A 12,391-nucleotide genomic window follows, 5' to 3' on the forward strand; every position below is an offset into this window, starting at 1 on the left:
ACTTTATAACCAAATCCACACTAAATTATAAAAAACAAAAAACACAACTTGGTAATAAATGTTACTCAGTAGACTGATTCAACCTGATAAATGTTGAATTGAATTCTAAAATGTAGAAGAAATGCTAAAAATAATAAAAATGATAAGTAGATTTATGCTTTTCAAATATATAATGTGTAACTGTGGAAATAAAATTATATAAAATTAGTATTCTTCTTAAGAAGACAACTTTATGGAATCAAAATCAAATCCATAGCAATAACAATGAACTCTCATTTAACTATACATAGACATTGAAATTTTGCTAACTTTTAGATAAAGAGGTTCTTGAAAGTCAGCTGATCATATGACCATATTGAAAATGTAGTGGAGTGAGATATTTGGTTTTATCTATCATTTAAAAGTCTATATGCCCATGGAAATATACAAAAATTAATGTGTACACATTTGCAATTACCATGGAGATTATGACAGTACAAATGCAAGTATGCATTGATTTTTTCAATTGCTACTTAAATAAATTTCAACTTTGCTTTTGGTGTGTTTTAAATTATTATATTATATGAAACTAATAAAAGAGTCTGTTGATTATTATTTATAACAAATATGGGAATGTAACAATACAAAGGAGGTTTTTTTCTTGACTATTAAAACCCAACTTAGGGGCACCCGGGTAGCTCAGTCGGTTAAGCGACCGACTTCAGCCCATGTCATGATTTCGCAGTTTGTGACTTTGAGCACCGCCTCTGTGCTGACAGCTCAGAGCCTGAGGCCTATGTCTGATTCTGTGTCTCTCCCTCTCTCTACCCCGCCCCTGCTCAACCTATGTCTGTCTTTCAATAATAAATACACCTTAAAAAAAATTTTTTTAATAAAAAAAAATAAAACCCAACTTAATATTTGGTATAATACTTTTCTGATAAAAGTAAACAAATTAAAGTAAACAAATGAAAAAAATATAAATATTTGGTATAATACTTTTCTGATAAAAGTAAACAAATGAAAAACATATAAATTATCTTGTTTTATTTTAGGGAGCAGATACAGTGAGTGCATATATCCCTAATGCTACTTGGTATGATTATGAAACTGTAAGTAACTTTAATATAATAATAGACTCACAAGAATTATACTGCGAAACATCTGATGTGGAAACTTAATTCCAAACATATAGCCTATCTGTTGTCAGCATTTGTGTGATTCTTATAAAAAATGAATAATTTTGGATAATGGTACTATTTGTGCCGGTATACATGTTTTGTTGCACATGGGCAAGTATATGTTTGTTGCATGTGACTAATATAAAGTTATATTCTTTAGTATAAAATCTTATTTATTTTTATTTTATTTTTTAAATATGAAATTTATTGTCAAATTGGTTTCCATACAACACCCAGGGCTCATCCCAACAGGTGCCCTCCTCAATGTCCATCACCCACCCTCCCCTCCCTCCCACCCCCCATCAACCTTCAGTTTATTCTCAGTTTTTAAGAGTCTTTTATGGTTTGGCTCTCTCCTTCTCTAACTTTTTTTTCCCTTCCCCTCCCCCATGGTCTTCTGTTAAGTTTCTCAGGATCCACATAAGAGTGAAAACATACGGTATCTGTCTTTCTCTGTATGACTTATTTCACTTAGCATAGCACTCTCCAGTTCCATCCACGTTGCTACAAAAGGCCATATTTCATTCTTTCTCATTGCCAAGTAGTATTCCATTGTGCATATAAACCACAATTTCTTTATCCATTCATCAGTTGATGGACATTTAGGCTCTTTCCATAATTCGGCTATTGTAGAAAGTGCTGCTATAAACATTAGGGTACAAGTGCCCCGATCCATCAGCACTCCTGTATCCCTTGAGTAAATTCCTAGCAGTGCTATTGCTGGGTCATAAGATAGATCTATTTTTAATTTTTTAAGGAACCTCCACACTGTTTTCCAGAGTGGCTGCACCAGTTTGCATTCCCAACAGTGCAAGAAGGGTTCTCGTTTCTCCACATCCTCGCCAGCATCTATGGTCTCCTGCTTTGTTCATTTTAGCCACTCTGACTGGCATGAGGTGGTATCTCAGTGTGGTTTTGATTTGTATTTCCCTGATGAGGAGTGACATTGAGCATCTTTTCATGTGCCTATTGGCCATCTGGATGTCTTCTTTAGAGAAGTGTCTACTCACGTTTTCTGCCCATTTCTTCAATGCGTTATTTGTTTTTCGTGTGTGGAGTTTGGTGAGTTCTTTACAGATTTTGGATACTAGCCCTTTGTCCGATATGTCATTTGCAAATATCTTTTCCCATTCCGTCGGTTGCCTTTTAGTTTTGTTGATTGTTTCCTTTGCAGTTCAGAAGCTTTTTATCTTCATGAGGTCCCAATAGTTCATCTTTGCTTTTAATTCCCTTGCCTTTGGAGATGCGTCAAGTAAGAAATTGCTGCGGCTGAGGTCAGAATGGTTTTCTCCTCTAGGGTTTTTTTGACGGTTTCCTGTCTCACATTCAGGTCCTTTATCCATTTTGAGTTTATTTTGGTGAATGGTGTAAGAAAGTGGTCTAGTGTCATTCTTTTGCATGTTGCATGTCTCCCAGCACCATTTGTTAAAGAGACTGTCTTTTTTCTATTGGATATTCTTTCCTGCTTTGTCAAATATTAGTTGGCCATACTTTTGTGGGTCCAATTCTGGAGTCTCTATTCTATTCCACTGGTCTGTGTGTCTGTTTTTGTGCCAATACCATGCTATCTTGATGATTACAGCTTTGTGGTAGAGCCTAAAGTCTGGGATTCTGATGCCTCCTGTTTTGGTCTTCTTCTTCAAAATTACTTTGGCTATTCAGGGTCTTTTGTGGTTCCATACGAATTTTAGGATTGCTTTTTCTAGCTTCAAGAAGAATGCTGGTGCAATTTTGATTGGGATTGCATTGAATGTGTAGATAGCTTTTGGTAGTATTGACATTTTCACAGTATTTATTCTTCCAATCTATAAGCATGGAATGTTTTTCCATTTCTTTGTATCTTCTTCAATTTCCTTCATAAGCTTTCTATAGTTTTCAGTATACAGATCTTTTACATCTTTGGTTAGGTTCATTCCTAGGTATTTGATGTTTCTTGGTGCATTTGCGAATGGGATCAGTTTCTTTGTCTTTCTGTTGCTTCATTATTAGTGTGTAGAATGCAACTGATTTCTGTACATTGATTTTGTATCCTGCGACTTTGCTGAATTCATGTATCAGTTCTAGAAGACTTTTGGTGGAGTCTGTCGGGTTTTCCATGTATAATATCATGTCATCTGCAAAAAGCGAAAGCTTGACTTCATCTTTGCCAATTTTGATGCCTTTGATTTTCTTTTGTTGTCTGATTGCTGATGCTAGAACTTCCAACAGTATGTTAAACAACAGCAGTGAGAGTGGACATCCCTGTTGTGTTCCTGATCTCAGGGGGAAAGCTCTCAGTTTTTCCCCATTGAGGATGATATTAGCTGTGGGCTTTTCATAAATGGCTTTTATGATGTTTAAGTATGTTCCTTCTATCCCGACCTTCTTGAGGGTTTTTATTAAGAAAGATGCTGAATTTTGTCAAATGATTTTTCTGCATCGATTGACAGGATCATATGGTTCTTCTTTTCTTTTATTAATGTGATGTATCGCATTGATTGATTTGCAAATGTTGAACCAGCCCTACAGGGATGAATCCCACGTGATCATGGTGAATAATTCTTTTTATATGCTGTTGAATTCGATTTGCTGGTATCTTATTGAGAATTTTTGCATCCATATTCATCATGGATATTGGCTTGTAGTTCTCTTTTTTTTGCTGGGTCTCTGTCTGGTTTAGGAATCAGAGTAATGCTGGCTTCATAGAATGAGTCTGGAAGTTTCCCTTCCCTTTCTATTTTTTGGAACCGCTTGAGAAGGATGGGTATTATCTCTGCTTTAAATGTCTGGTAGAATTCCCCAGGGAATCCATCTGGTCCTGGACTCTTATTTGTTGGGAGATTTTTGATATCTGATTCAATTTCTTTGCTGGTTGGGGGTCTGTTCAAGTTTTCTGTTTCTTCCTATTTGAGTTTTGGGAGTGTGTGGGTGCTTAGGAATTTGTCCATTTCTTCCAGGTTGTCCAGTTTGTTGGCATATAGTTTTTCATAGTATTCCCTGATAATTGTGTATTTCTGAGGGATTAGTTGTAATAACTCCATTTTAATTCATGATTTTATCTATTTGGGTCCTCTCCCTTTTCCTTTTGAGAAGCCTGGCTAGAGGCTTATCAATTTTGTTTATTTTTTCAAAAAACCAACTCTTGGTTTCATTGATCTGCTCTACAGTTTTTTTAGATTCTATATTATTTATCTCTGCTCTGATCTTTATTATTTCTCTTCTTCTGCTGGGTTTAGGCTGCCTTTGCTGTTCTGCTTCTATTTCCTTTAGGTGTCCTGTTAGATTTTATATTTGGGATTTTTCTTGTTTCTTGAGATAAGCCTGGATTGCAATGTATTTTCCACTCAGGACTGCCTTTGCTGCATCCCAAAGCATTTGGATTGTTGTATTTTCATTTTCATTTGTTTCCACATATTTTTAAATTTATTCTCTAATTGCCTGGTTGATGCATTAATTCTTTAGTAGGGTGTTCTTTAACCTCCATGCTTTTGGAGGTTTTCCAGACTTTTTCCTGTGGTTGATTTTAAGTTTCATAGCATTGTGGTCTGAAAGTGTGCATGGTATGATCTCAATTCTTTTATACTTATGAAGGGCTGTTTTGTGACCCAGTATGTGATCTATCTCAGAGAATGTTCCATGTGCACTTGAGAAGAAAGTATATTCTGTTGCTTTGGGATGCAGAGTTCTAAATATATCTGTCAAGTCCATCTGATCCAATGTATCATTGAGGGCCCTTGTTTCTTTATTGATCCTGTGTCTAGATGATCTATCCATTGTTGTCAGTGGGGTATTAAAGTCCCCTGCAATTGCCACATTCTTATCAATATGGTTGCTTATGTTTGTGATTGTTTTATGTATTTGGGGGCTCCTGTATTCAGTGCAGAGACATTTATAATTGTTAGCTCTTCCTGATGGATAGACCCTGTAATTATTATATAATGCCGTTCTTCTTCTCTTGTTACAGCCTTTAATTTAAAGTCTAGTTGGTCTGATATAAGTATGGCTACTCCACCTTTCTTTTGACTTCCAGTAGCATGATAAATAGTTCTCCATCCCCTCACTTTCAATCTGAAGGTGTCCTCAGGTCTAAAATGAGTCTCTTGTAGACAGCAAATAGATGGGTCTTGTTTTTTTATCCATTCTGATACCCTGTGTCTTTTGGTTGGTGCATTTAGTCCATTTACATTCAGTGTTATTATAGAAAGATATGGGTTTAGAGTCATTGTGATGTCTGTAGGTTTCATGCTTGTAGTGCTGTCTCTGGTACTTTGTGGTCCTTGCAACATTTCACTCGCAGAATCCCCCTTAGGATCTCTTGTAGGGCTGGTTTAGTGGTGATGAATTCCTTCAGTTTTTGTTTGGGGAATCCTTTATCTCTCTTTCTATTCTGAATGACAGACTTGCTAGATAAAGAATTTTTGGCTATTTTTTCTATTCATCACACTGAAGATTTCCTGCCATTCCTTTCTCGCCTACCAAATTTCAGTAGGTAGGTCTGCCACTACTCTTATGGGTCTACCCTTGTAAGTTATAGCATGTTTATCTCTAGCTGCTTTCAGAATTTTTTCTTTATCCTTTATTTTGCCAGTTTCACTACAACATGTCATGCAGATCAATTCATGTTACGTCTGAAGGGAGTTCTCTGTGCCTCTTGGATTTCAGTGCCTTTTTCCTTCCCCAGATCAGGGAAGTTCTCAGCTATGATTTGTTCAAGTACACCTTCAGCCCCTTTCTCTCTCTTCTTCTTCTGGAATTCCTATGATATGGATATTATTCCATTTGACTGCATAACTTAGTTCTCTAATTCTTCCCTCATACTCCTGGATTTTTTTTTATCTCTCTTTTTCTCAGCTTCCTTTTTTTCCATAATTTTATCTTCTAATTCACCTATTCTCTCCTCTGCCTCTTCAGTCCGTGCTATGGCCACTTCCATTTTATTTTGCACCTCATTTATAGCATTTTTTAGCTCCTCATGACTGTTTCTTAATCCCTTGATCTCTGTAGCAATAGATTCTCTGCTGTCCTCTATGTGTTTTTTCAAGCCCAGCAATTAATTTTATGACTATTATTCTAAATTCTTTTTCTGTTATATTGCTTAAATTGTTTTTGATCAATTCGTTAGCTGTCACTACTTCCTGGAGTTTCTTTTGAGGAGAATTCTTCTGTTTTGTCATTTTGGGTACTCCCTGAGATGGCTTGGAACTGCAGGGCACTTCCCCTGTGCTGTCCAGGGTGACTTGTATTGTGGGCAGGGCCGCAGTCAGACCTGATGTCTGCCCCCAGCCCACCGCTGGGGCTCCAGTCAGACTGGTGTGTACCTTACCTTCCCCTCTCCCAAGGGCAGGACTCACTGTGGAGTGGTGTGGCCCCTGTCTGGGCTATTTGCACACTGCCAGGCTTGCATGGGATCTGGCATATTAGCCCGGGTGGATCCGCAAGGTGCACAGGGGCGAGAGGGGCAGGCTTAGCTTGATTTGCGTGGGAGGTCCTCTGTGGGAGGGGCCTTGCAGCACCAGGAGGGAGGCAGACCCGTTGGAGGGATGGATCCACAAAAGCACAGAGTTGGGTGTTTGCACAGTGCAGGCAAGTTTGGTGCCGGGAACTGGTTCCCTTTGGAATTTTGGCTGGGGGATGGGAGGGGGAGATGGCGCTTGCCAGCGCCTTTGTTCCCGTGCCAAGCTGAGTTTTGTCTTCTGGGGCTCAACAACTCTCCCTCCCTGCGTCGTCTCACCCTCCCCAGTCTCTGAGAGCAGAGCTGTTGACTTTTAACATTCTAGATGTTAAGTCCCACCGGCTGTCAGAACTCATGGAGTCCCACCCCTTGGCTTTTGCAAGCCAGACTTCAGGCGCTCTGCCTTGCCTGGCGGGGTGCCCCTCCACCACCCAGTCCCTCCCGCCAGTCCGTGTAGCACGCACCGCCTTTCTGCCCTTCCTACCCTCTTCCATGGGCCTCTTGTCTACACTTGGCTCTGGAGAGTCCATTCTGCTAGTCTTCTGGTGGTTTTCTGGGTTATTTAGGCAGGTGTGGGTGGAATCTAAGTGGTCAGCAGGGTGAGGTGAGCCCAGCGTCCTCCTATGCTGCCATCTTCCCCCTGGAGTCTTACTTATTTTTAGTTTACAGAAATAAGTCAGGGGTAATTTTAGGAAGGAGTGGGGATTCATTTTAATACTTTTTCTATTTATATATTTATTTTAATGCCAGAGGAATTGAGTACTGAGCTAATCCTAAACATTTGTTTTTATAATGGTACATTCAAAAGTTCGGGAAAGATTTTCATTTCAACTTTGAAAAGGCAACATGGTAGCATTCATATTCAACCTATTTTTGTAATTGACTAAGACCTTTAAGAAGTATTTATTTTAAAAGGCATCATTTTGTATATCACTTACTTTTGCTAAGCAGACTCTTTATTTTTATAGAAACAATGATTTTTTAAAAGCTTTTTTAAACAAGAACAAACAATAAAAATAGGGCTAAGTAAGAGTACTAATTATCATAGAGGGGAAATGGATTTCTCTAAGTTGGGTTTTGGTTTTGGGGGGGAAAGTAGATTTATTTTTATCCTGCCTTGTTCAGTAAACTGAAAAAAAATTTTTTTCAAAGTTCAGAGTCAGCATATTAATATTCATTTAAATGACCTGAATTGCTCACAGTAAAAATTATTTCAATGTGTAAATTCAAATTATTGTGAAATGGGATTAAAATTTTTACAAATACTAAAAAAATCATCCTAACTTCTAAATATTAGGGTGCAAAAAGGCCATGGAAAAAACAACGTGTTAATATGTACCTTCCAGGAGACAAAATAGGATTACATCTTAGAGGAGGTTATATTATCCCCATTCAACAACCTGCTGTAACTACAAATGCAAGGTAAAATGACAAATCATTAACTTAAATCTGAGATATAATTCAAGTTTTAATATTTCTATTTTATTAAGAATCAAAGATTAATGTTTCATTTTTTTCACCAGAATATTTATGTAGAGAGGGAATTCTTAAATATAATCATCATTTATAAAAAAAAATGCAAATTATATACATTATTACAAACTGCTTGACTTAAAGAATGAACATAGATTATAAATTTATTTCTTGTGCTAAAAATGTGCTGACATTCTCTATAGAATATGTATAATTAAAGTTCAGTCCTTATCTTAATAAAAATATGAGAACTTAAAGTAAATTATATAATTGTTAAAAAATCATACTTAGATTTTCAATATGTAAATGACACATGTTTTTCTTTCTGCTAAAATGTTTTACATTTAAATTGATAAATGAGGTGGAAAATTCTGTGTAGGGAAAGAACAAGACAGAAACTAAGTTGTTCATTAAGAATAAATTACAGAAATATTTAGGGAAAAAAGAAGAAACTTGAAAATTCTGGCTCAAAAGGGCACATAAGGTGTTATATTGAATCCACATATTTCCTCACATTTTGCAACATCGCAAGAGATAGTCACTCTCTATTCCTTATCCTCCTGTGTTTTCTTCATAACCTTAAGAATATCTGGAGTCGTACAGGTAGTGTGTTCACTCCCCTAGACTGTAAACTCCATGAAGGCAGGGACTTGACTTTTCGCTGCTTTAGTCCCCAAACCAATAATAACATCTGACTCATAATCTGCTCCCTATTTTCGCTAAATATTTGTTGAAGGAACACATATATGAGTGAATGAATGTGTGCTAGTAATGTAATTATTTTGGCATTCTACAATTGATTATTTTCAGACTGTAACTGTTTCTTGAATGTGTTCTCCAACAAATTAGTTAAATTCTAGAGCTGTATTGAACAAGAGAAGCATACGCTTTGGTGAGTGTATGCAGGATGGAATATGTTGTATACAGAGCAGTTGCCTGGACTGCATAGGGGTACTATTTTAGGGGTACTATTTTAGGTTTAAAAACCTACAGTAATATATAACTAAGGAAAAAATTTTATTTATTATGTCTCAGGATAGAATTAGCTTGATTTTTAAGGTTATTAGATATTCCACTGAGCATTATTTTTTTTTAATTTTTTAATGTTTATTTATTTTTGAGAGAGAGACAGAGTATGAACAGGGGAGGAGCAGAAAGATAGGGAGACACAGAATCAGAAGCAGGCTCCAGGCTCTGAGCTGTCAACACAGAGCCAGACGTTGGGCTCAAACTCACGAACCATGAGATCATGACCTGAGCTGAAGCCTGACACTCAACCGACTGAGCCACCCAGGCGCTCTGCATTAAATTTGTTATATTGTACTTTTCATTTTTATGTATATAAGATGTATCCCTGATAAATTGCAAGGTAGAGTTAATTGAGGTGTTGTAAATACATGTTAAATATATTCTGCATTCATAAGGTATATTTAATTTTTCTTGTTTGAATTGAAGTATCATTATACTGTTTCAATTTTGCTTGTGTCCTACTTAGCCTCCAAACAATTCCATATTATGTTTATTATATTTATTTTTATTTATAAATTATTTTCTTGTGGACAAATTATTAATAAGTATAGACATAAATTTTATTGATATCAATGTTCTCACATGAATACAGTACTCCTACAAATCCATTAGGTTGAAATGGACTTATTTATAGGATATTTCACTATTATAAATTTACTTTGAATAACAAATCTCCCAAACTTACTTAACAGCCGAAAGAACCCTCTAGGACTTATAGTTGCATTAGATGAAGATAACACAGCAAAAGGAGACTTTTTCTGGGATGATGGTGAAACTAAAAGTAAGTCTCAATGTGATATGCTTTTAAATGTTCATTCTGATGAGGGAACATTTGCCTTTATTGATATATGCATCTGTTTAAAAAATGTCACAAGCTTTATTTTTAATTCTTGTTTTTTATCTATTTTAGTCTATGAGGTTACTTTCTGAAATTTAACATTGTTCTTTAAATTATCAATATTAAATTACAATATTTAGTTTTGTCTATTAGTTCATTGTCAAGTTGTTTGACAAGTATAGATATCTTTCTCTATTAGATTATTAATTTTAATTAAAGTAGTTAATAAATTCACAGATATATAAATTGTATCATAGTTTCAACTCTCTTAAATGATTGTAATAGTTAAAACTAAAATTTTAATACTATAAAAAAACAAACATTTAAAAGTTTAGTTAATTAATGTTAAATTATTTAAGGTAAGAATATTATCATATAAATGTTTCACAATTTAATTATTGTCTTTAATTTTATTTCATGAGCCCCAAACTTGAAAATTCAGTAATCCAAATGAATAAACGATGAGCCATTTTTTGCTAATATATAATTACACCATAGTAAAAATATCGGTTTAGTCAATTATAATTACCCTAATAAATGTGTTAACTTTCATATTATCTTCTTTCTTTTATTTTATTTTATTTTTTTTTTTAACATTTTTTATTTATTTTTGGGACAGAGAGAGACATAGCATGAACGGGGGAGGGGCAGAGAGAGGGAGACACAGAATCGGAAACAGGCTCCAGGCTCCGAGCCATCAGCCCGGAGCCTGACGCGGGGCTCGAACTCACGGACCGCGAGATCGTGACCTGGCTGAAGTCGGACGCTTAACCGACTGCGCCACCCAGGCGCCCCTATCTTCTTTCTTTTAATAGAAGGCTCTTAGGTATTTGTTTTATATATATGTGTACAAAGAATTATAGTTTAGCTCCTATTTTAGCCCACTACTTCTCAGATGTATTAAATATCCCATATGTCTTTGTATGTGTGTGAAACATCCAAATATCTCTAACTTCAAGAAATAGTCTATGCATTGTTGTGCTCTCTTACAATTTGAAAATATGGAATCTATTAACAAATTCATGTTCATTTTTAAGTCTTATCTATAAACATATAGATTACTGCAATATATCTGCTCCACCTACAGTCTTACCTGTCAGTTGATGGTAATTTCATCTCTACGAGATGCCAAAAAACTTTAGTTGACCATTTTCTCTCACAACCTAGGAATCTCTCTTGGTTCTCCCTTGACCTAGTTCTCTCATCAGTTCCACCACTATCATTACTGTCTTTCATTTTAATTAGTGTAATACCTCCCTAACTGGTCTATGTCCATAGTTCTTCTCAAACTCCATGTACATTTTATTTACAATCCAGCAGATAGATTTTAAAATCATCTTTTAAAAGATGATTCAGTTAGGAACCATAGACTTTACCAAGACCTAGACCACTGACCGTGATCTGTACCTTTGCACATGTGTGCACACACACAAGCTCACACACACACACAGTTGTCCCCTACTGCTCTTTATTTCTCATTCTATTTCTCATTCTACTTCAGCACACCAGCCTTCTTGCTCGGTTTCAAATACCTTAGGGTCTAAGCACACTAGGGTGAGCTCTGTCATGATAATAGGTTCCAAACATTTACTACGTAAAAGTTACTTAAGATTGGATTCCTGGGGTGCCTGGGTGACTCAGTTGGTTAAGCGTCTGACTTCAGCTCAGGTCATGATCTAACAGTCTGTGAGTTCAAGCCCAGCATCGGGTTCTGTGCTTGACAGCTCAGAGCCTGGAGCCTGCTTCAGAGTCTGTGTCTCCCTCTCTCTCTGCCCCTCCCCTGCTCATGCTCTGTTTTTCTCTGTCTCAAAAATAAATAAACATATAAAAAAAAGAGATTGGATTCCTGCTGAACTAAATTATTTGTGATCATCAATTAAAGAATGTTGTTGAGATCATATCTGTATTGGTAGGATGTGGAGCTTGGTTTTAAGGCTATTCTTTTTTCTCAAATTATATAAATATACTCAAATATATTTCTTTCTACTCATGAAAATGTATGTTGATAATTTACTTTCATATAAGATATGGTTAAATATGGATATGTGATTTGGTCATCTAATATGGTATCTATATAGGTATGTGCTTCGAAAGTTAAAATCAGAATTTTCTAAATAATCAACTCGTAAATAAACGTGAAAACCGTGAAATGACCTTCAGTTTATGATTTTTATCTCATTAATTATGATAAATTTTAGGTAAATTAATGTTATTGAAAAAATATTATATATTCTTGAATTCCTTTGACTTTTTTCACTTTATTTCTTTCAAATTATTTTAGCCATAATCTTCAGTTTCTCTGTTAAATAAAAATATTAATAAAAAGTTGTATCACATATATAGATAGTATAGAAAATCATTGTCTTGGGGTGCCTGGGTGGCTCAGTTGGTTGAGCATCCGACTCTGGCTCAGGTCATGATCTCAGGGTTTGTGAGTTCAACCCCACATCAGGCTCACTG

The 12,391-nt window shown here is 35.8% G+C and overlaps 1 protein-coding gene across 1 annotated transcript in view; it reads left to right on the forward strand.

Moving 5' to 3' along the window:
* The window catches only part of SI (sucrase-isomaltase), a 99,779-nt gene that overhangs the window by 34,024 nt on the left and 53,364 nt on the right, over nucleotides 1–12,391 (forward strand). The window contains exons 19-21 of the mRNA XM_049628599.1: nucleotides 1,035–1,091; nucleotides 7,889–8,013; nucleotides 9,786–9,874. Of these exons, the coding sequence (XP_049484556.1) occupies nucleotides 1,035–1,091; nucleotides 7,889–8,013; nucleotides 9,786–9,874 (271 nt within the window). The remainder of the gene's footprint in view (nucleotides 1–1,034; nucleotides 1,092–7,888; nucleotides 8,014–9,785; nucleotides 9,875–12,391) is intronic.

The sequence above is a fragment of the Panthera uncia genome, chromosome C2 (genome assembly GCF_023721935.1).
Source record: "Panthera uncia isolate 11264 chromosome C2, Puncia_PCG_1.0, whole genome shotgun sequence".
Classification (NCBI taxonomy): domain Eukaryota; kingdom Metazoa; phylum Chordata; class Mammalia; order Carnivora; family Felidae; genus Panthera; species Panthera uncia.